This window comes from Engystomops pustulosus, chromosome 2 (genome assembly GCF_040894005.1).
Source record: "Engystomops pustulosus chromosome 2, aEngPut4.maternal, whole genome shotgun sequence".
NCBI lineage: Eukaryota > Metazoa > Chordata > Amphibia > Anura > Leptodactylidae > Engystomops > Engystomops pustulosus.
The window spans coordinates 179,708,160-179,733,856 of NC_092412.1; the positions used below are offsets into that span (position 1 = coordinate 179,708,160).

Consider the following 25,697-nt stretch of genomic DNA (forward strand, 5'->3'; position numbering starts at 1 on the left):
CCACTTACGTCATGTCATATCATGGGCTTGAGAAAGCATGAAATGCGCCATCACCTGAAGTCTTGGCAACCTCATGCCTGCCTTATTGCCAAATAAAAGTGCTGCTTCGTTCTCTACATGTGGATTCAATCAATCAATCAATCTGCTTGTTCGTAAAACGTATTCCACAAAAGGCACATAGGACAGTGTGTGCACACTACAGGCAGTACCAATGAATTAAGTGGCTCATGTAGTTTGCTCAAGAAAGAGGCCATAGAATACACAGCCATGTGTATAAGCCCATAGAAATACAAAGGAATGTTTGCTAAACCTCAAACCACTGGCTAGTATAAGGAACATACAACAGTTACGTGCATAAGGCCTAAGCATGCACGACAGTGTCTCAGCCTGTGATATCATATTTGTCTCAAAAAGGCATTAGGTGAATAACCTCCTTAAATATATTTAATGACAACAGGAAAACATTACCTTACATTTTGTTGGCTTGAAATAACAGATTTTCAGTAGGGTGGAGTTCTGATTCATCTGACCACTACAGAATTCTCCCTTACATCATTTGTATAGATCCCCCTCCTAAATGACTAAAACCTCAATAATCCACGTTCAATATGGAAAACTGATGATCCTTGTGCACACATATATGGGTGTTTTTACAAGACAAGTAACTTGTGCATTGAAGTGAATTCAAGTTAATAAACGTATTGCATGTCTAAGTTATAATATCCTTGTTTATGTAAGCCAGACCAAGATTATTTAACTGGTAATAAAGTAGTTATTGGTTGGAAGATGAAAACATGAAATAATGGCTTCATCGGTCATTGTAGAGCGCAACATTATATATATGTATTTATTACACACGCGTTTTTGCTGCCACATGTAGGTGTGCCAAATATGTTATATTGGGTGTGGCACAAGTCAAGACTAAAGCAAGAGCTGAAATTTTGTGGGCAAGTACGGAAAGTTATAGTATCTTATATTGTAATTTATATGTGGAAGCCAATACTACTGACAATCAGTTTCTGTAAAAGGTGCACAATGAGAATTTTCAGGAGGGAGTATGGAAGTGTTGGAGGCAGAACCTTACCCAGCTAAACTCCCTCCCATTTGCATGCTGCAGTGTCCAGTTCCTGGGCCTTTAAGTTCTCTCAGGACAACACATTATACAATAACCACCGTCTCTGGAGATCTTTAAAACAAGTGACACTTTGCATGCCTTGTTTAAATAACAGGGCACTAGAGTAGTGACAACTATTAAAGGAAATCTACCATTAAAATAAAGAATGGATAAACAATGGGCACCTACTTAGATCCAGGGCATGGTGACTGTGATAATATTATATTTTATATTTAATATAAAATATTATATATTATATTTGTTATCCGTGACCACCTTTCATCGGAATACAACCGTTAAAATTATGCTAAGGAGTCTGAAGGGAGGGGGGGCAAGCAGGAGCATAGGAGGATGGTGAGACTGTCTAAAAGCGTGTAAATTGTGAAAGTTGATTTTAGAAGGACCTAGGCCATGGATAAATATAAGAAGATAATCAGTTACCCTGCGTGGATCTATAAGTAAGCTTCCCTGGTTTATCCAGGCTTGATTTTTATGATCGATTTCTTTTAAGTCATCTGACCATCTTTAAGGGTAGAATATTGTAGCATATGACAAAGCGATCAAGAATTCAGAATTTCCACTAAAGTAAATATAAAGTAGCCCCATGTGTTATCTGCTTGGCAGGAAGTAAAGCATTAAGCAAGCAGGTCAGTGAGGTATCCATGATAAAAATCATGGTCCTATGTTAATATTTAACTGGAGCCTCCCAACCACTAGTTGAAAGCACACTTTCTCTGGTTTCTGGATGACACCGGCAAGTCATGCACCTATGAGTTCTGGTACCAAGAATATAAAATTGGAAATTTATCATCATGGCGTGTCTGCTTGCACCCCAACCCTTACATTTCCAGACCTTGCCGAGGAGCATTTAGGGGACTGATGCCAATACCAGTGAAAAGCTTCAGCTGCCCAATAGTCTTTAGGCATACAGACATTAATACAGTATGTGGCTTTTGGGTGTGATGTGAGGGGTTCAATGTCTTCAGTAGAAAAGCTTGAATCCAGCACCACCTGATCAAATGGATGCCCAAAATCTGAGAAGGATGAGAACAAGTTACCTTGAGTCAATAATCAATAAACATTAATGTAAACCCAACTCCTCCAGATTCTGGGGATATCCTTAGTTATGTACAAGTAGTAACAAGAGGCAGATGGTAAATCAATTAGAAACAAATACGGTACTCCGTTGCATTCAATTCCAAATCCAGAGCATTTTCACTTTCTCCATATAACTCTTTTACATTTCTTTTGTTTCATGAGAGGATACAAGTCAAAATAATCAATATAGCTGAAAGAAGCAATTTTTTTCTGTTTAACACATCTCTAATACCGGACAGTGAAGGGTTGCTTAAATAACAATACGAACAAGAATTTAGTTAACCACCAGAGGCAGGAATTGAATCTTACATTATTTTCACTGAAGTTAATAGGGCTGAGCTGCAAGACCACACTCAAACTCCAGACATAAAGAGCACAGGTTAATTTGTATTCCAAATCATGGATAACCCTATAAAACTCAAATAGTTGAGTTATACGCTTCATAATTTATGCTTGTCACAGCAATCTGTCAGATCAGCTAGCTAAGCTATATCAACATAATACAATAAGATCTACTGTCAACTGAGAGGAGTACCTTGACCTGTAAAATACATAGCTATTAGCGGCTATAAATAGAATATAAATATTGAGTTAATAAGTTGAACACATGCTAGCACTTGCAATTTTTTCCCATTTTGCAGTTCTCCTGAGCAACAGGAAACCAGTCTAAATGCCCACTAGCAAGATATTCTGTGCACTTACAGGATTTCCCAAACCTTTAGTCACTGTGCTGAAATAACATGCTGAATCCAGTCCAGTGACTATAGAATAGCTGCAGTGAGCCCACTAGCCCAGAATGCAGGTTTCCATTAGGCACACCCAGGGTATCATTTAAAGACCACTGTGGTGATAGCTGAGGGGGATTCTACTGTATATACATAGTCCTAGAAGTTCCCCATTATGAACCACTACTAATGTTGAGTAAAGGTGTAGGGAAGAGACAGGGAGCTCAATTTATCTTAGGGTAAACAGTAGTCACTTGTTAGGGACAGTTCTTGTCAGGACAGGAGCTATGATAGGGATGTGAGGACAAATTTGACATCAGGGTAAGCTTCATCACCTAAAGACTGGTCCTACTACTCTATAAAAGAGCATACCCTCTGCCCCTTTTCCTGACTACACTGGCAAGACTGTTCTTTTTTCACTTAGCACATGTTTGAGACAATCATACTGGTTAAAAGGTTCCACCTTTATCTGCTTTTATGCATCTAGGATACATATTTTAAAGAATATATTTGAATATTTTTGCGAATTAAAAGGATTTAAAGATTTTCTCTAACCATGAAAATGTGAAAGTGTTAATCTTATTAGAAGAGTGTGAATTCCAAACTTTCCGTAGTCAGAAACCCACTTACATTTTATTATTTTTTAGTTTGACCATGCAGGGACAGCAATAAACCATAATAAGATAACCAATACACAGTATAGAAATAATTGCCATTTGGCAAGTGACAGACAACTAAAAAGGTTCTGCATTGCAAAGTGTTATAGTCTATAAATTTAAATATGGTTACACAAGTGGCAAATCCCTTTGAATGACTAACTGCCACAAATCCATGACAAAAGATGAGTACCATATATACTCGAGTATAAGCCTAGTTTTTCAGCACAAAAAAAAAAAAAAAAAAATGTGCTGAAACCCCAAACTCTGCTTATACTTGAGTAATAAATATATTATATTTTTATATATATAATTTTTTACCATTTTTTTTAATGGTAAAATTAGGGGTCTCGGCTTATGATTGGGTTGGCTTATATTCGAGTATATACGGTAAGTTACGAGTGGATATTGTAGCAAACTTGCTGCAACAGTGACTAATTCAGGAAATTTCAGAGAAGGTTTATTCTCTGCTACAACTGAATGAAGTTTTAAAACCCCTCTCTGATGCACCTGATGATGCAGGATATGTAGTGAAAATCTGAGACATTTATTAATAACTTATTTTTATTGTGAAACCAATATGTCAGGATTCAGGGGTACTAGACCCACTGAACCACAGCGGACGATGATGAAAACCGACACCTGGGAGCAGAGTCTAAGTATTATCCAGTTTTCCCCAGATCCCATTACAAAGCGGGTTTGACTTGCTGCGCCGTGGTACCACCAGGTCGCTCCACAGGCACGACTTTTAGTGTTAGCTAAGAAGAGGTGCAGAATCGTGAGGCAGAGAAGGAGAACAGGCAGCACGGGATCAGAGTCGGAGACGCAGCAGAAGGTCAGGACAGGCGGCACAGGAGCAAAGTCAGGAATCAAATCGAGGTCACAACGGGAAATCACTATAAATGCACAGGAACATAGGAATAAGCTTTTTCTAAGGCGCAAAGGCACAAATATCTGGAAGAGGACACAGGAAGGGGCTGGCAATTATCAGGGCAGGCTGCCGACCAGTGCTGGCCCTTTAAATCTTAGAAAGCCAGCTCACGCACTAGGAGATGGGGTTGTGCGCTGGAGCACAGGGACCACCGCTGGAGCCAGGGAAGATGAGCAAGGCTGTAGACTGGCTCTGGGGGCACAAGGACCTGGCATATGGGTCGCAGGAGCGCCCGTAACATGTTACAGCCCAGCATAGATGGCATCTCCATTTATAGATGAAAAGTTTCAAATTTACACAAGGTGATGCCTCGAGGAATGTGGTAAAGGGTTATCAGTGTAGTTCATTTTAAGAATTGAAATGAGTCTCCTGTGAACGTGTAGTCAAGCTTTTAGATTACAGCTGTCAACAACTCTACATTTTGTTCTACTCCTCTATATCTTCATAGCCTTCAATAAAGTAAACACTTAAAAAGTCCATTGAGTGCCTTGGTTGCTTTTGTGGCTCATTGATGTAAATAGGACCAAGATAGTGTCCTAGTAGCTGGTAAATTTGTGATGGAGGACTAGGGATATCCATCTACTGCCAAGTCTTAAGTAATGGGTTAGGGGTTTAGGGGTTTTCTTACTACAGTATATACTCTTTAAAACTACTTATTTAACTTCTATCCACCAACTCTCTCTTCACAGGCTTCCATCATGAATAAGGTATAAACAAGAAAATATGTCAGCTTACATAACTGAAATAAGACTGGATTTACAAGTTATAAAAATAGCAGGAAGTCCTCAGTGTACTCTCACTGGGTGGGACATCTAAATATAGGTGAAAAGTGGCAAACCCAATAAATTCTTACTTACAAATAAAACAAAGGCATATTTACTCATGATGCACAAATGTATTGTGCTGAGCCATTTTGCATAGTTTTTCCCCAAAGGAGCATTGTGAGCCCAAAAGTTACTGTATACAACCTAATCATCATATTACTAAAGGGCTCATTCCTTCATATGTGGCTTAAAGGTTTGGGGAACCAGAATAGGGAGACAACATGTCAGTTCAAGGCTGATAAATGGGTCTAACACATGTACAGAGTTCTCCAGCTCAAGCTTTGGCAAAGATAGATAAATATTCAAAGGGTTATTTTGCAATCTGATTTGCAGATAACTGAGTTTTCCATTTTGTTTAAATTATTTTTTTTTTCTAGTTCTGAATTTGCATGGCTGTAATCTCCTAGTGCCATTGAAGTCTTATTTTTGTGGATTGCATTAAGGTTTATGCGTTTTTTCAATGCACATCCAGAAAATCACCACATGACCAAGTCTAAATAGAAGTGAAAAGCTAATTATTTAAGCCATCCTCCCATATTTGCGGACCTGCAAAATTGGAGGACATACTTCTATTTTTGTGGATGAGGAATGAAAAAAAGAAGGGAAATTAAATAAATAAAAAAAGCAACACCACACATACAATAAATGGACCTATATAAAAGCCCAAGTTTGCAGACCTAATTGTTTCTACAGGAAGTTATATAATCCGTGTCCAAATTTTAACATATATATATATATATATATATAACAAAAGTTTTAAAAAGTGCAAGAAAAAAAAATCAAATATTTAAAAATCATCCTAATGCAAACTAATAGTACAATAATATCTTTGCATGCATTACTCATAGTTAATGTAATATATGAAACCAGGATGACAGGGTTGTCAAAACATAATGCATATGAGTCAATCAGATACATTTTTTTTCCTAAGAGCTCAATGTACAGATGACAGTCACGTGTATCTACAGCCAATTACTCATCCAACAAAGCACTCTGTGACAAGCATCTTAAAACTTTCTCTGCATGTCCAAACATAGGATGTACAGTACACAATGTAAATGAATCATTTACCATCAGAGACCTATACTGCACATTTAAAAGTGTATTCTCATCTGGGCATATATATTACACATACACATAAAAATGTGCGAGATTGTTGTCCTTGTCTGGGAGCTAGTGAATGTCCCACAGCAGGACATTTTTTTTTTGTTTTTTTAATACCATTGGCTACCGTGGCACATATCACCACTGGCTACCGCCCAGGTAGTACTGGGAGGCAGACACTGTGTTTATTGACTGTATATAACAAAGAAGGAAAGCTAGTATGCACTGGCATGAAAAAAAGGTACAAATTTTATTGAAGCATTATTCACATGACATGCATTAAGGTAAACCTTAAAAACAATTAAAAAGTGTGAGAACACACATACACAAACAACAAGTGGATCAAGACCGGGTAAGTTGATCCACATACAGCCATAAATATCTATGGTCAATCCCTACAATGAAAGAATAAACTATCTAGTGTCTATATGCCCTAGAGAAACAGAGACTTCTGCAGTAGTCCCTGTGAGAGTCACCCACAAAAGCCCTAGGTAAGATACCAAGAAAACAGTAATATGGTCAAAACCATGTATATGGATCGCAACCTGGGTAAAATGTAAAGGCAAACAAAGGGAGGTGACAAAAGTCTAGGGAGAAGGGGGGAGAAACGGTTACCAAGTGAAAGAAAGGGCTGGAGGCTACCGTGGCACATAACACCACTGGCTACCGCCCAGGTAGTACTGGGAGGCAGACACTGTTTATTGACTGCTCGGGGCTGCTGTTGTGTTACTTTGGGGCTGTGATTATTAATAACTGTGTGGGGGCAATCATCAGTTGCAACATCTGAATGGAACACAAAACACAGTAACACTATGGTCAATAAATCAAGAGATAGAAAAAAAGAATGAATGTATTTTTGGATTATGTGACTTGGGTACCATTTCCAGGCACCATTACCATATTGGTGACTGTGTGGAGGCACCTTTACTATATTGGTTACTGTGGGGACATAAAAATTATCTGTACGGGAAAAAAAAAAAAAAAAAAATTGAATAGCATTAAGTTTGTGATGATGATGAAGAGGACATGATGATACGAGAAGCCTAAAATTTTTGTGTGGCTAAATCTGCAGAGAGGAGTCGTGACTAGAAGTAGATGAAATGGCAGACAAGTAGAAGAGGATTAAGGAGGCTTCTCCAAACTGATTTTATCTGAATTCTATTGTACTTGAGCTAACTATTCTGCACACAATACTTTTACACTGAGCTTGGTTCTATTTTTATGTACTTAGCTGGGTTCTGGTGCTTTATTTTTTCTTATCACAGTTCTAGTGCTGTTTTTATGTACTGAACTTGTATCTGGTGCTGTAAATGTTTACAGGCTTTGTTTATGCGCTGTATTTACTCGAAGTATTGGGCTTTGTTCCGGTGCTATACTTAAAGAACTTGGTAATGCGGCTATATTTATGGTATGTTCTTGGCCCTCAATGCTTTATTTAACTTGATTCTGGTCCTGTAAGCGTTCTACATTCTGGATTTTTTCAAAAAGTCCCAAAAACGTATCAAAATGCATAAAAAGTCTGAGCACATAGAACAGCAGGGAAGAACTAGAGTAACTATGAAACTTGAGACTTTTTGCAAAAATCTCAATTCATGTTTCTGGCTTTTCACAGTATTGCACTAGTTCTATGTTTATGCCAGATTAAATGAATAGGTGTATATAGTGCAACTGTGAATCTCCCAACTGTGGGACTAATATGGATTATCTTTTTTTAGCAGTGAAAAAAAGTCTCAAAAACCCTCAAATGTGACTTTGAGACTTTCTTACGCCAAAAAAAAGTCTATATACGAGTTAATATGTTATATTTAAATGGTATATTAATATATAGTTCATTTTAAAATATTGGAGGTGTTGATTAAAGTAGGTCTTTTTTTTAACTTTGAATCCTACCCCTCTATATAGTAGCTTAAATTAGATATGAATGCTCAGAAGGAAATGCCCCCTTAAGTAAAGCCAACACATCACTGTTAAATTCTATAAACCCACTTTTAAAATAGCAAGAGAGGCAGACATACAAGGAAATTTTTAAAACTTTCTAGTATGGATCTTATTACATGTAAAAAAATGTATTGATTGATAAATGATTGATTTTTTGGGAGGTCGCCCATAACTTCAACATTTAGTTGAAACATTGTTGTCATACAGTGTGGAAACGCTTGGCGTCTTGAAACTGGAGAACATTTTGCAAGTTGTTCGGTGACTTTTGACAAAAACTTGCTGTTAGTCATTATGTCACAAAAGCAGAACACATTTCTCACATTTTATGGCACCTAAAACAGAAATAAATGCTCATAATACATGTGCCTATGTAACATACCTCAAATACGTTAAAATCTTTACACATAGGTTGCATGGCCGAGATCCTCTATACATTTACTGTGTGAAGTGCATTATGGAACCACACAGCTGATGTCAGCCATTAGTGCCATCCGGAGTTTGGCCAAATAGTAGGACTGCTTGCTACTTTCTGCTACCACCCACAACTTTAGAGGAGCAAAGTATTTACAGAAGTTGCCCAAGATTAGGAAGAAAAAAAAAAAAGTATCAATTTTGAGAACCAGCATCTCAACTATCCATGGCCTGAGTCCATTATTGCAGTATTCACCCAAGTAAGGGAAAAGTAACAATGCTAGAAACTACCCATGGGAAGATGTGACACTAACCTGTAATAAAACAAATGTGAAAAATTATTCACAAATTATAAAAGGTGATCAAGCTGGTTTCCTTAAATCCATAAAGAACCAATGTGACTGCATGTGGCAGAAGGTAAGCTCCATCTTACAATGTGTTAGCCAAATCAGTTAAAGTAACTGCTTAATACTAGCAATGAAAATAAAAAGACATTCTAATTCTCACTTTCACCAAGGTATTGTGGGAAAAGCTTGTGCAATGCCAAATAGTGCACTTTCTTGATTAAAACACATACAATATGGTCATGATAGGCCTAGTGTGAACCCTGGAAATTTTTAACTTCATATGAAAAATGAAAGCCTAACAACAATAAAGGTGTAGCTGCATAGTGGAGCAGAAGACTTGCTATAGTCGCATATAAAAACTAACTTAGGGTGGAGGAGCCTTTAAATAAGCAATACGTTTCAGAATGTTAGTAAAAGGAACCAAAAGTGGTGCCAGCTTTACATTCTTCAAGTTTATATGACCTTGCCTCTATTTAACGTTGTCGTTTGGAAAGTGGCAAGGTGTTTATGACAATCCTAAAACAGATGAACCTCAAACAACAAATTTATAAGAAGGATAATTCAGAGGGTATGGTTGTACAAGTTCTAAGTAATGCAATAAGCCATAGGCAGTTACAATAAAGAACCATAGCTAGATAAGAATTGTAGGAATCCTGCTTCCACGGTTCGTTGTTGCAACCTTGTTGTCATTGGCGTGCAGTCTACTAACATGCTGAGCTGCAAAATCAGACAGGAATAGGAATGGCTCCAAATTATGACTCCCGTGCTCCAAATTATGACTCCCGTAATGTGCCTCCAAAACCCCAGCCATGCATAGAAGCCCATACAAATGCAGTGGCTCGTGTGCTTTCCATTGAATAAATGGATAGCACACTGACAAAGACAACATTTGTGTGCACAAGAGCAAAACTAGGTAAATCAGATGTACTGACCATTTCCAGTTATGGTGCAGTTGGTTTTCTCCCCTCCCCCTTTCTCCAGATCAACATGGTAGCACACAAAGCACATGCAGCAAATCTAAAGGTAATACTCTAAGTTCATGGACACCTTTAAAGGTTTGATTTGGACGCTTTTTTTTTTTCCAACCTTATCTGTTATGTAATTTTGTAAAAATACACTTAAAGGGTTCAGGGTAGTTGTGCAGTTTTTTCTTTTCAATTCTCAGAGCGTGAATCAGGGTGGTTTCACATTGGCATGTGTGCTCTGCTTACGTAGCGTTTTTGCCTACATTGGTTCTCCAAAAATAAAAAACTGAAGGTTTAACATTGCTTTGAAAACATAACACCTGGTTTATCAGCCTCATCAGTGAAAAGAACCCCTGAAAACAAATTTTTTTTTTTTTTGCAGACCCATAGACTTATATTGCCTTCTGTGATGCGCATCAGTGAAAGATCAATGGACAGGTTTCAAAATCTTTCCACAGGCAATGGATCAGTGAAAAAAAATAAGCCAATGTGAAGACATCAATTGACCACAATGGTTTTGTCAGGCATCCGTGGAAATGAACAATGACTGTAAAACGGGTGTTAAGCACCCAAAGTGTTAAAGAGAATATGAATATGAACTTCTGTTACAAAAACCCATAATGCTATATAGGTGGGAAAAAATACAGATGACAAAATGTCCAGAAGAAAAAATAAAAAGAAACATTGACGTTGGCAGAACCCATTAGGTGTTGGTTGGGACTGACAATTGCTGTATTTTGTTCCACTCTTGACACATCGAAATCTGACAATTGTCAGATGTGGGTCCTACCTCTGGGACATATACCAAACTCCACAATTACACCCCTAAGCCACTAACTGCAGACCCTTGTCAAATGAAGACTTGTTAGCAGTTCTATACAGGCAGTCCCCGGGTTACATACAAGATAGGGTCTGTAGGTTTGTTCTTAAGTTGAGTTTGTATGCAAGTCGGAACTATACATTTTATCATTGTAATCCGAGCCAGAACTTTTTTGGTCTCTGTGACAATTGGATTTTAAAAATGTTGGGTTGTCATAAGAACCAGGATTAACAATAAATCTTAATTACAGACACCTGTGATAACTGTTATAGCTGATTATTGTAGCCTAGGAGTAAAGCACAATAAATTACCAATATCCAGAGGTCCGTTTGTAACTAAGGGTCGTATGTAAGTCGAGTGTTCTTAAGTAGGGGACCGCCTGTATTGCTTTACATAAACAGTGAAGAACTAAGCTACACTGTTACATATCCGTAATAGAAGTGAATGGGTATTAAAGGGGGGGGGGGGGGAGAGGAAGAAGTTATAGAAAACATGTTCATGTCTAAAACAACCAATGGCAGTCAGGATGTGACCAAGGGAGGACACAGCCTCGGAGACCCATCATACATTTATGGCATATCAAATGGAATGGGGAGCATGCATTAAAGGCTCAACTCAAGTTGACTCAAAGTAGATTATTCCCTGTGTCCTCAGTGTGCTAAATTTTTAGGACAGTGCATAATCATCATCAAGAATCACTTTGTGGCCTAGTGTAAACACACACACACACACCTGTCCACTTTGACCTCCAGTGAAGCTCTCTGGATGCTTCACTTATTCCCAGCCTGCAATGATCAGCTGTAAGGTTTCTGTAATTAGGTATAATTAGTAATCCTTGTTCCTATTACAGAAAAAAAAAAAAAAAAATTATATATATATATATATATATATATATATATATATTTCAAACTTGCATACAAATTCAACTAAAGAACCTATCTTGTACGTAACTAAACGAACACACACAGGAAAGTATTCTAACCCTTTTACAATTTTTACTCAGTTTCATTGCAGCCAATTGGCAAGAACAAATAAGTTCATTTTTTAGATCAATTAATGAACACTCTGCATCCCATCTTGACATAAAAAAAAACTGAAATGTAGATATTTTTGCCAATTTAGGGCCAGTCAAGAACGGTCACAGAGTTGTTCTAAAGCAAAGCTTTGTTATTCTAGCTGTGTGCTTAGGGTCATTGTCGTTTTGGAAGGTGATCCTTCATCCCAGTGTGAGATCCAGAGAACTCTGGAAAAGGTTTTTATCCAGAATTTCTCTGTACCTGTCCACATTCATCTTTCCTTCAATTGCAACCAGTCATCCTGTCCCTGTAGCCGAAAAATGCCCCCACAGCATGATTTGGCAGGTGATGAGCAGTGCCCGTTTTTTTCTACACATATCTCTTAAAAATTGAATATTTTTTTTTTGTTAATTCTGTCTAATCTTTGCAGGCGTTTTTTAGCGGACTGCCTAAAAACAGGTTCAAAACGCCACGTGTGCCGCCGGCCTCAGAGTGGTTTCACACTAGCGTTTTTTTTCCCCATCCGTGATTTTTCACTGAAGCCGTTTTGGCTTATGGTCACATAGAGATCATTTTTCTCTTTTTGGCTTCACCGATGTTTCAATGATGCCCAACTGACCCATTCAATGTGGTTTTTCACACTTCCTTTTTTTTTTCCACTGTTCCAATGTTGTTAGTGAACACAAAGATAGCAGTTAGCAGATAGCAGTGTTAGCAGATAGCAGTGATCAGTTCTAAACTGATCACTGAAAAGAAACTGAAGTGTGAAAAAACGCATTGAAATGAATGGTTCAAGTAAGGCATCATAAAAAAATAATAATAATCACTGAAACCAAGAAGAGAAAACCAGTCTCTATGTGTTCATAAGCCAGAATGAGTTCAGTTTAAAGTCACAAAATGTAAAAGAAAAAAAAAAAAAAAAGCCAATAAACCACCCTTAAAAATGATGGCCACAGCAAAGGGGCTGAATACTTATGACCATGTGATATTTCAGTTTTTCTTGTTTAGAAAAAAATATCTACATATTATTTTTTTTATCTTACCAATGGGCTGCAACAAAACAAAGAGTGAAAAATTTGAAGGGGTTTCAATACTTTACATACCCATTGTGAGATATATGTGTATGTGTGTATATGTCCGCTAAAGGAATCTGCACCGTCGTGTTTACAATCACCAAATTTTGCACAGCGGCTCGCTGTGACTCAGGGAACTTCACACTAGGTTTTGAGACAAAAAATTTTCACCCCACGCTTTCTAAAATCCAGTTATTAACCACCATATACTGTTGTCATTGTCTGCTGCTGCTGTGGCAGTTAGAAGCTGTGATTGGTTGCTATTCTGCCACAGGTCATTAATATGAGCTCTGGGCTTTGATTGGTTACTATAGCAAATGAGTATAAGACATCTTATGTGTAATGTAAGATGGATAGATACAGACAGAGTGAGTGAGTGAAAGACAGAGACAGACTTAGAGAGTGAATGAGTGAGTGGAAGAGTAAGTGAGTGAGAGACAGGCATAGCTATGCCAAGAAGTTATTTACTATCCCGGCCAATGCACACACACAGGATAGTAAATAACTGTGTTTAACTTTAACAAAATAGAATAGATATAAAAAAAATATCTTTAACCTTCCTATCCATCCATTGAAAAAAAACAAACAAACAAGCAGCACTGCAGATTGTAAAAAGTTCAGGCACATTAGCTGAAACAGAGTCTGCAATAATATGTGATTCAACTTTGATAAGTATTTTCAAATCATATAAGACACTATTTTTAGCCCTCTTTCTGAAATAACACAACCATCCTGCTCCTTTATGGTCTTATGGTATTAACCTTTTGGTCTATGAATATTATGGTGTAAATTTGCTCAGTGCTGAGCCCAGTGATAAACTGAAGACAAGTGACGTGGCCTGTATTTAAGCATATGGTAGATATAAGTGTGCCTTTGTCTACATACTATGTTCAGCAAACTTTAAATAACAGAATATGAAAGGCATGCAGTGTAACAGCCATCAGGTACTTCGAGCTAAAGGATAATGTCACCAGACAGAACATTGCAGAGAGGACAATAAGCAAGTCATCACAGACTTAAAATATCTCATGAAAATTTCATAAGTAGAATGAATTAACTGTATGGAATTCAGACTGTCACAAGATGTGACTGATGGCATCCAGAGGAGCATTACTGTACATATCATATGGCTGAAAAGGTTTTTGTAATGTAAAATCCATATGTGAAGGTAACCAATATATCGCATAGGGCCTTATTCACATGCCTTACAGACATGGACTACACAAAGTGCTTTGAAATAATGTGGACGATCAAGTTTCAGGAAAGACGTGTTTAGGATTATAAAGTCACCTGTTTGTAAGGAAGCTTAATGGAAGATAGCAATTTAGTGACCCGCCTTGCTTGTCTCTATTCCAAATGATTACACAAGATCTACCTGCAGGTTTCCAGACCATTCCTGAATTCAACATTCCAAGTATTTATGAAAATGATGTAGTCCTGCCAACTTACTGTACGCAAGACGACTGCAGCTACACCATAGGTTATAATAGTACAGTTCACTTCCAAAATAAAGTCTGTTGTGTTGTAGGTATAAGGATATATTCATACAAAATGCACAACAGAAACACAATGGAAAAACACTGTTTCCAATGCAATACAGCGACGGCCTTTTTTTTCCAGCATACTGGAAGTGATCTTGTCGCAATTTACACAACTGCTGCGAACAGTCACACATTGATAAGCTCCATGCAAAATGAACACATCAGAATATAAATCTGTTGATGTTATTGCAAACCCAAGACTCCAAAGCCCAAAAAAGAAAAAAAAAATACTTTGCCTGTGTGAACATACCCCAAGACTGTATAATGAAATTAACCGAATTTAAATCTCTAAATCTTAGATCTGTTACACACAACATGGTAAGTCACTAAATAGTCATGTAATAGTTATGAAGGCATCTATAACAAGAGATACAATTGACAATTTTCTGAATATAGCTACAGGAAGGAACAAGCCAACCTTCCCCAGTATAAAATGGCTGCTTACAGAGAACAATAGATTACACTATGCTAATGAAAACTAATTAGGAAAGGTAGACTAAGCTTTGTACCCCTTTAAGAAATAAAATTTTGAAAGTGAGGTCAGGTTTTTACAGTGTCAGAAATCTTACCTGAACGCCACTCCAGGATAGAAATGGTTAAACCACAGACTTCTCTCACAAACATAACTATCCCCTTTACAGACAGGGAACTTATTCACTAACTTCAAGTATCTGAATAAAATGCTGAGAGGCTGGAATTTCACTTCTCAGAAATGTCCTTTCTGCTAAGAAATGAAACTGTCTGGTCTCCTACAAATAAGACATCAAGGGCTACTGACAGGTGGTCTCCCAATATATACTGGGGGTAGAGGTTACACATAAAGTAAAACTTATTAACTTACCACAGTCAGGAGCAGGGTATTTAGACAAAGGGTTTTGGACTATCAGAGGATCCACAAAAGAAGCAATCCTTTCCTAAAGCTCAGAACACTCTGAGTTCTTCACAAGTCAACAACAGAGGTTAAAACTCACCTGTCTGTGTCCCTCCCTCCATAACCTGCTCTCTTTCCTGGAGCCTGGTCATGGAAGGGGCGGACAGAAAGATGCCACCAACCAATCACAGCTCTCCAGCCTGGACCTGCTGCATGTGCAGGTATATCAGGAATGCTACCAGCAGTTAACTCATTACAGCCCACAGCATTGTTAATGACATGCTTGTTTTATAGCCCATTAATGATCCTTGTTTAAACTCCTGTTATATAATAAAGATGTCTCCCAACGCACCCACTAGTACAGTATGTACAGCAAAGTGAGGTTGTGACATATGTTTGCAGAAAGTTAATAAGAACTTTTTAACATCTACCTAAAAGTCAAAAATACCTTGGCATACTATTACATTATTAGAATATTGTTCCATGTAATCTTCTTTACAAATTATAGTTGCACTAAAATTTGGCTATTGCTTTTTAGCATCCTCCTCCAGTAGCCTCCAGTCCACCAGCAGCCCCTGTCCTGTATTCTCCTCCTGTCCCCAGCCTCCTCCTGTTCTCCAGCCTCCTCCTGTTCTCCAGCCTCCTCCTATAGCCTTGTGTCCTCCAGCAGCCCCCTGTCCTCTATAGTCTTCCTGTCCCCCAGCCTCCTCCAGCAGCCTGCTGTCCTCTACAGAAGGAGGAAGTGGGACAGGAGGAGGATAGAGGAGGCTAGGGGACAGGAAGAGGATAAAGAACAGGAAGCTACAGGAGGAGGCTGGGGGACAGGAGGAGGATAGAGGAAATAGGGCTTTTGGAGGACAGGAGGCTATAGGAGGAGGCTGGGGGACAGGAGGAGGATAGAGGGCAAGGGGCTGCTGGATGACAGGAGGACGATAGATGTGAGGAGGCACCAGGAGGAGGATGTGGGACAGGAGGATGATAGAGGACAGGGGGCTGCTGGAGGAGGCTGGGGAGCAGGAGGAGGATAGAGGACGGGGCTGCTGGAGGAGGATGGGGGACAGGAAGACGATAGAGGACAGGGGGCTACTGGAGGACACAAGGCTATAGGAGGAGGCTAGAGAACAGGAGGAGGCTGGGGGCAGGAGGAGAATACAGGGCAGGGGCTGCTGGTGGACTGGAGGCTACTGGAGAAGGATAGATGACAGGGGGCTGCTGGAGGACAGGAGGAGGCTCCAGGACAAGGGAGACACAGGAAAAGGCTGGAGGAAAGGTGACTACAGGAGGGAGCTGGAAAAAGGCGGTCACAGGAGGAGGTTTGGGGAAAGGGGGCAACAGCAGGGTGCTGGATGACAGAAGATGGAGGCTGGGGACAGGGGGCAACAGGAGGAAGCTGGAGAACAGGAGGAGGAGGCTGAAGGACAGGATAAGGAGGCTGTGAACAGGAGAAAACAGGAGGCTAAAGGAGGAGGCTGGAGGAGGAGGCTGGTGGACAGGGGGCAACAGGAGGAGGCTGGAGGACTGAAGGAGGAGGCTGGAGGACAGGAGGAGACTGGAGGACTGGAGGCTACAGAAGGAGGCTGGAGGCTACAGGAGGAGGCTGGAGGACTGGAGGAGGAGGCTGGAGGACAGGCAGAGACTGGATTACTGGAGGAGGAGGCTGGAGGACAGGAGGCTACAGGAGGAGGCTAGATGACAGTAGGCTATAGGTAGGAGTTCAGATAGTATTATTATCTTTGGGGAGATAAATAAAAAAAAACAAATGTAAAGGGAGGATAAAATTAAGGAGGGGTTTTATATGGACACACTGCCCCCCATCCCCGTGTACACATCCCCCCCCCCTGTATACACACTGCCTCCCCTCCTCCTGTATACAGACTATCCCCCCTCCACCTGTATACACTCTGCCCCTCTCCCCCTATACACACACTGCCCTCCTCCCCCTGTATACACACTGCCTCCCCTCCTCCTGTATACAGACTATCCCCCCTCCCCCTGTATACACACTGCCCACCCTCCTCCTGTATACACACTGCCATCCCCTCCCCCTGCATACACCCTGCCCCCCCCCCTCCTGTATACACACTTCCCCCAGTAAGTAATGTGCCCACACAGCCCCCCTGTAAGTAATGTGCCCACACAGCCCCCCAGTAAGTAATGAGCCCACACAGCCCCCCAGTAAGTAATGTGCTCACACAGCCCCCTAGTAAGTAATGTGCCCACACAGCCCCCCAGTAAGTAATGTGCCCACACAGTCCCCATGTTCTCCCCCTTCCCTGGCCTCTGTCATGTCTCCCCCCTCACCTCACTGATGCAGCTCTCTCTGTGTGTTCACTGCTTTCCCCGGCAGGTCATGTGACCTTGACATCATCAAAGGTCCTTCAGCCTCCAGGGAAAGCAGTGAGTGCAAATGTTCTCATCACGATCTGTGTCCCGAGGATACAGATTGTGATGAGAGAGGGAAGGAATCTCCCAGGCAGCGGGGCTGATGTCCTGCTGACCCGGGGAGATCCGGGGCACCGGCCAAAAGATCCGGGGCATGAGCATGAGACATTAAATTAAAGAGGCGCTCTTCAGGGACATTACATTGAAGAGGGCTCTGCAGGAGACATTACATTAAAGGTGGTTCTGCAGTGGACATTTCATTAAAGGGGGACTCTGCTGTGGACATTTCATTAAACGGGTACTCTGTAGTGGACATTTCATTAAAGGGGTGCTCTGCTTTGAACATTACATTAAAATGGTGCTCTGCTGTGGACAATACATTAAAGGGAGGCTCTTCAGGGGACATTACATTTAAAGAGGGCTCTGCAGGAGACATTAAATTAAAGGAGCGGCCTGCACGGGACATTACATTAAAGGGGGGCTCTGCAGAGGACATACCATTAAATCGAGGGTTCTGCAGTGAAGATTACATTAAAGGGGAGACTCTGCAGGGGACATTATATTAAAGGGGGGCTCTGCCATGGACATTACATTAAAGGGGGCTCTGCAGGGGATGTTTAATGAAAAGGGGGTTCTACAGTGGAAATTTCATTAAAGGGGTGCTCTGCAGTGGATATTTCATTAATAGGGATGCTCTGCTGTGGATATTACATTAAAGGGAGACTCTGCTGTGGACATTACATTAAAGGAGGATCTGCAGTGAATATTACATTAAATGGGGGACTCTGCTGTGTACATTTCATTAAAGGAGGATTCTGCAGTAGACATTTCATTAAAAGGGGGACTCTGCTGTGGACATTACATTCTAGGGGGGCTCTACTGTGGACATTTAATTAAAGGGGGCTCTGCTGTGGACATTACATCAAACAGGGGCTCTGTTGTGGACATTTTATTAATGAGTAATGGCTGTATTTCCCTCCCTAGACTGTTACACCAGTCAATAAGTTTTCCCAATAAGTTTTTGACTTATACTTATGTATACAGTATGTACAACAGTATGTATAGTAGTATGTATACACAGTATGTATAAAGTGTCCCCTTTTCTGTAGATCCTTCATTTATAGACAAACAGAAAAATGGAACACTATCAGGAGGGGCTACAGAAAAGGGGTCAGCTGCAGGAAAGGGGACATTTTAGACTGAGAGCTGCTGCAAATGGCACATTATATGGCAGGGAGCATGTGTAACTGGCTTCTCTATCAATTATGTGATCCTTAGGTTCCCCAATTCATTATTACCACTAAGCACAGTATATAACTCTTTGACCGTTCGGGGGGGTGATGGGGGAGGGGCGTCTTTCTCAGGCAGCAGAGAGGCTGTGTACACCCCTGCATAGTATGTATCATGCACAGCCTCATGACACAAGAAATTGTGATACCTAGTAGTCAATGTAATAAGAAAATACAGAGGAATAGCAGAAGCACAATTTGGAATTTTGAGAAAAAATTATTTAAAGAGGACCTGTCACCGCAAAAAAAGCACTACCACATTTTTAGCAGTGCTAAACTGTTTTGCTTAATCGGAACACTCCGATAAAGCTAGCAGACACTGCTAGGAACGCTGAACCAAGCTCACAGTGGTCATGAGGGGGCGGTCCGAGGCGCTGCTTCTTCCCTAGATTGCTCCTCCCATGCAATAGGCCAGTGGTGGCTGGCAGGCTTCATGTGACAGTCACCACCTCCTAGTCCCGCCCCCTCATTAATACGCCGGACCGCTGTGAGCTTGGTCGGGTACTCCAAGGATACGGTGCTGTAGTGTCTGCTAGCTTTATGAGCGGGTTCCGATAAAGCTAGCAGTTTAACACTGCTAAAAATGCTGTAGCACTAGGAGCTGCTTACTTTAGTTAGGGTGACAGATCCTCTTTAAATTATTTACTTCACTTAAATAAAACAGACATGTTATGAATGATTACATCTGATCAGGGTGGCTTCCTGCTGTACATCTCCATCAGTCTACTGCTCAATTTGAATACACTGAGCTTGGTTCAGATGCTTTCTTAAGTCCTGAGTTTTCTTTGTCTTTGGTTCTGCATTTATGTACTGAGCTTTGTTCTGGTGCTGTATTTTTCTACTGACCAAATACACACTGGAATGCCCCTTTCTATGTGAATTGTGTCACTGGGACTCATTTACTAAGGGTCCGTCGGACGCGTTTTCGTTGGTTTTTCCGACGATTTCCATTTTGCGCTGAATTGCCCCGGGAGTTTGGCGCACGCGATCGGATTTTGGCGCATCGGCGGCGGCTTGCACGCAACAGAAATCGGGGGGGGGGGCGCACCGTCGGACAACCCGATGGATTCGGACAAACCGCAGAAAGGATTTGTGTCACAAGATCAAGCACTCACGTGCACCGGGAAGAAGCAGGTGAACTCCGGCGGACCTCATAAGTAAATGTGCCCCACTGTGTACATAGAGCAGCCGCAACACAATACTAGCACAGACACTTAATAAACATCAACAAACACCAGTTTGTACATGTATTTCTGAACAGTTAACACCAGAATTCTGGAGCAGACTGCATAGTAAATCTGGGTCAAAATGTTTCTGAGTTTTTTAAAGGGGTTGAGCAAATAGATCTTTTACTAAATAGTCTGTCCAGGTTGACAAATTTAACAGTTAGCTAAATGTTTATTTTAAATATTATAAAGTAAATAAATGTAAATTAAACACATTTTAGATACAAAAGGATTGATATGAATCCTAAATAAATGTCTGTATTTTTTTTATCAAAATGTTAATATATTTTATAATAATTCGAAATGTCCCTGTGTTGAATTGTACTGTACAATAGAAGAATAATCATAATCCAAAAATTCTGTGTGCAGACTGTATTTCCAAGGTTAGGTTTCTAGGACACAGATGACTTTACTGTTTGATGTCATCGTGTAAAATTTTTTTCCATGCAACAGAGTTCAAAGTGCATAGCTCCTCCTATCAGCCGTGTAGTAATCCTGAAGGCTTCTGTTTGATTCTTCGTCACCTATAGTTCTATCATCTTATGAGGCCTGTAAAAAGAATATAAACTAATTTAAATTCCAATAAACCCCTTTCCCTCAACCATAAATATAAAACATGAAATCATAAACTCATATGGTATTCCCTAAAAAATATTCCCAAAAATGTAAATTTTTTGACACAACGGGGCACTTTTACTTACCCGTCCGACGGACTTCTCCTAAAGTGCATTGTCCGATAATTCAGAGATAATGCGCCCGATATCCTGCATGTGTCGCTTCCCCGCTCGCGTCCTTGTGCATGTAAGTGCATTATCTTGCGACATTTGAATCTTAAATTCCGCACTCCGAATCAGTCCTTTGACCTGTGAGTCTAACTTCTGCGGTGGGGATTCGAGGGGTTTGTTAGAGATGCTATCCTGAAGTATCTCACTGTACATAACCTTATAACCCAGCGTCAGCATGGGTTTATAAGGGACCGGTCCTGTCAGACTAATCTGATTGGTTTCTACGAGGAAGTAAGTTCCAGACTGGATCTAGGGGACACTGTGGATGTTAAATATCTGGACTTTTCAAAGGCATTTGACACTGTGCCACATAAAAGGTTGGTATATAAAATGAGACTGCTGGGACAAGGGGAAAATCTGTGTATTTGGGTAAGTAATTGTCTTATTGATAGAAAACAGAAGGTCGTCATTAATGGCACATTCTCAGATTGGGTTGACGTTACCAATGGAGTGCCACAGGGGTCAGTATTGGGGCCACTTCTTTTTAATATTTTTACTAATGACCTTGTAGTGGGTTTACACAGTCAACTTTCAATATTTGCAGATGATACTAAGCTGTGTAAGTAGCACAGAAACACAGTTGTTCGTGGTGCACAGTTTGCCCCTTAAGGAGCTACTCACGGTATAAGACCGGTCCACACAGTCTTTGAAAAGTCCACAGAAATAGAGGAAATAATTTCACTATGACCGGAGCTCCAAATATTCTTCTTCTCCCTCCTTATTCTATCTTAAAACATCGATGAACAGCACCAATCTTCAGTTTCTCCTGTTGAAAGTATGTCACCATTCAGACTAGCACCATCGCACTCTCATTCTCCTCCTTTAATTATATTTGTAGCTGGAAGAAAAAATGCAGGCAGATGGTGTGGTATGTTCCAATAAAGTTAAAATTTATTTCAGTACATTTTTAATGGACTCTTGTGAGTATGATGAACTGAAATTAATTTTAACTTTATTGGAACGTACCACACCATCTGCCTGCATTTTTTCTTCCAGCTACAAATATAATTAAAGGAGGAGAATGAGAGTGCGATGGGGCTAGCCTGAATGGTGACATACAGGAGAAACTGAAGATTGGTTCTGTTCATCAATGTTTTAAGATATAATAAGGAGGGAGTAGAAGAATATTTGGAGCTCCGGTCATAGTGAAATTATTTTCTCTATTTTTCTAAGCTGTGTAAAGTAATAAATACTGAGGCCGATAGTTTAGCATTACAGAGGGATTTGTGGAAGCTTGAAGAGTGGGCAGAGAAATGGTTGCTAAATGTTTAATGTAGATAAATGTAAAGTTATGCACTTAGTCCATGGAAACAAAAAGTATAATTATGTTCTAAACAGTCAATTACTTGGTAAAACTGGAGCTAAAAAGGACTTGTAGGTATTGGTGGATGGTAAACTTAATTTTAGTGGCCAGGCGGCTGCTGCTAAAGCAAATAAAATTATGGGATGTATCAAGAGAGGAATAGATTCTCATGAAAAAGACATAGTTTTGTCCTTGTACAAATCCCTGGTCAGACCACACATGGAATATTGTGTACAGTTTTGGGCACCAGTGTATAAAAAGGACATAGTAGAGCTGGAACAGGTGCAGAGGAGAGCAACCAAGATTGTTAGGGGAATGGGAGGACTAGAATACAATGACAGATTAAGAAAATTTGGGATTATTCAGTTTAGAAAAAAGACGACTGAGGGGAGACCTCATTACAATGTACAAATACCTGAACGGACAGTACAAGGATTTCTCCAAAGATCTTTTGATACCTAGGCCTGTGACCAGGACAAGGGGGCATCCTCTACACCAAGAGGAGAGGCAATCAACATAGACAAAGGTTCTTTACTGTAAGAGCAATGAGACTGTGGAACTCTCTGCCGCAGGAGGTTGTTATGGCGGACTCTATGTACGTGTACGGGCCTGGATGCCTTTCTGGAGAGAAAAAATATCACGGGTTATGGGGATAAAACATTTATTTCATTCTTAAAGGGGCTATGCCACGAAACAATTTACTACAAAAAGCTGTCAAGGAGGTTAAAATATTTCAGAAATCTATTTGTAATGGTTACCTAGGAGTAAAAATACCTTTCTATTTGTTATTATGATGCTTGTTCAGCCTCTAGTCTGCTCCACACAGAAGCAGATGTGGGAGGGGCCTAGTGATCAGCCTTCAGAGTCTCCTTCCACCTGCTGTGCTCAAATAGTCCCTGCATTTACTGATCCCCAGCACAGTAGGAACCTACCGAAGTCCTGACACTGCTTCCTCTCCTTTTAATCATTGTCAATATCATTGAATAAGAAAATAAATACACACACATATACATATATATATATATATATATATATATGTATATATATATATATATATACACAGTAAGAAAAGATCCAAGCAGCACTATCAAAACAGAAAATGGGTGAACAAAAATAAAAAGCGGGTGCACGCCTATGAAGGCCGGGCATCAGGTCCTTCAGTTATAGAGACAAAGGAAAAAAAGGCAGCACACCAGATTGTAGTGAAAAAAACATTAGTGGATTTATTCCATGTGAAAGAGCAACGTTTCGGCTCCAAACAGTGAGCCTTTCTCAAGCTCTCTCTCTCTCTCTCTCTCTCTCTCTCTATATATATATATATATATATCTGTACATGTACACCTATATATTCAAAAACATATTCTGAAACTTTCATATCAGCCTCATCTATAAAACTATAACACAGTCTATGTTGTTCATAGCAATCAGTCACAGCAAATAAAAAGCTCAGTATAATGTGTCTGTGTATATACTCGAGCATAAGCTGACCCAAGTATAAGCCGAGGTACCTAATTTTAACACAAAAACAGGCAGAACCTGCTGACTCAAGTATAAGCCTTTGGTGGGAAATGCATTGGTCACAGCCTCCACCCAGTATATATCTAGACAGCACATGCCCCCCCCAGTATATACCCAGCCTCTACCCTCTAGTATATAGACAGCACCTGCCCCTTGTATACAGCCAATAGCCCCCTGCCCCCAGTATATAGCCAGCAACCTCCAAGTATATAGCCAGCCAGTCCCCAGTATATAGCCAGTGCCTGCCCCTCGTATATATAGCAAGTGCCTGTCTCTTCGTATATAGCAAGTTCACGCCCCCTCGTATATAGCAAGTGCCTGTCTCTTCGTATATAGCAAGTGCCTGTCTCTTCATTTATAGCAAGTGCCTGTCTCTTCATTTATAGCAAGGCCTGTCTCTTTCTGTCTTCAGCTCCCGCGCTGTCCTATTGCATACACCATGACGTCAGCCGACATGCAAACATCATACATCATTCCTGATATCATAGTGTGTGCCGATGACGGACCGTGCTCCAGATTTAACATGCAAAGTCCAATAGAAATGTGTCACACGCCCCATGTTAAAAGTGCACCAAAATAAGTTGGTGCACTCTGTCGGAGCTGTGCAGGGGGCACCAGATTCATGAAGAACGGGCGCCAGAAATCCTGAATCTGGCGCCCCCTGCACACTACACAGGTCACTGCACATAGTACACATGTAGTATGTATTCTCACAGCATCATGGTCGGTCAGGCTGACATGCATGGCGGAAGTCTAGATGGGTGCAGGGGAAGCAAACCCCACGTGTATCGTCACTCCAAAGTGACTTCCTCAGGGGTAAGTGCCACTTACCCCTGAGGAAGTCACTTCGAAGTGAGGGTACGCATGGAGTTTGCCGTCCCTGCATTTTTCTAGACCTCTACATTGATTGTACAAAATTAGGTGCATTAACATGGACCTTTTTAGTTGTTTTTATGACTTTTACTAATAAACTTTTGTATTTTTGTATGTTACTTTGGGGCAGTTAATTGCATCTCTTTCTGTGTATTTTGTAAGGAATTGCAACTAATTCGATAGATAGATAGATAGATAGATAGACAGATAGAGAAAGAAAGTCCAAGCAGCACAAACCGTTGATGTGGTGGGTGCAGGCGTCCTGGGACTGGACCTGAAGTCCCTCAGCAATATATATAAACACTACTATTTTTTACCACAATTCGGAGTGCTGCCCGCTTTCTTATATAAATAGATAGATAGATAATACACAAGAATTAAGCAGCACTCCAGGGCGTCAATAGTTAGGTGAAGAAAGTGAAAATGCTTTATTCCATGTTCAGAAGTACAACAAGGTACAGCAGCAACATTTCGGCTCCAAGGAGCCTTTTTCAAGCCAAGTGACATAGGTGAACAGGATACATACACTCACCGGCCACTTTATTAGGTACACCTGACCAACTGCTCGTTAACACTTAATTTCTAATCAGCCAATCACATGGCTGCAACTCAGTGCATTTAGGCATGTAGACATGGTCAAGACAATCTCCTGCAGTTCAAACCGAGCATCAGTATGGGGAAGAAAGGTGATTTGAGTGCCTTTGAACGTGGCATGGTTGTTGGTGCCAGAAGGGCTGGTCTGAGTATTTCAGAAACTGCTGATCTACTGGGATTTTCATGCACAACCATCTTTAGGGTTTACAAAGAATGGTCCGAAAAAGAAAAAACATCCAGTGAGCGGCAGTTCTATGGGTGGAAATGCCTTGTTGATGCCAGAGGTCAGAGGA

The 25,697-nt window shown here is 40.4% G+C and overlaps 1 protein-coding gene across 4 annotated transcripts in view; it reads right to left on the reverse strand.

The window, feature by feature from the left end:
* C2H1orf116 (chromosome 2 C1orf116 homolog) overlaps window positions 1-15,675 on the reverse strand; it is a 34,521-nt gene extending 18,846 nt beyond the window's left edge. Inside the window, exon 1 of one of the 4 annotated variants that reach the window (XM_072137445.1) lies at window positions 15,535-15,675. Coding sequence is in view for 1 of the 4 variants with exons in the window: in XM_072137443.1 (XP_071993544.1) it covers window positions 8,770-8,825 (56 nt within the window). In the remaining 3 variants the exon portion in view is untranslated. Of the gene's footprint in view, window positions 1-8,769; window positions 8,846-15,132; window positions 15,264-15,404 lie in introns of those variants that run through there. The other 3 variants (XM_072137444.1, XM_072137446.1, XM_072137443.1) reach the window with 3 other exon arrangements.
* Between the last annotated feature and the right edge of the window lie 10,022 nt (window positions 15,676-25,697).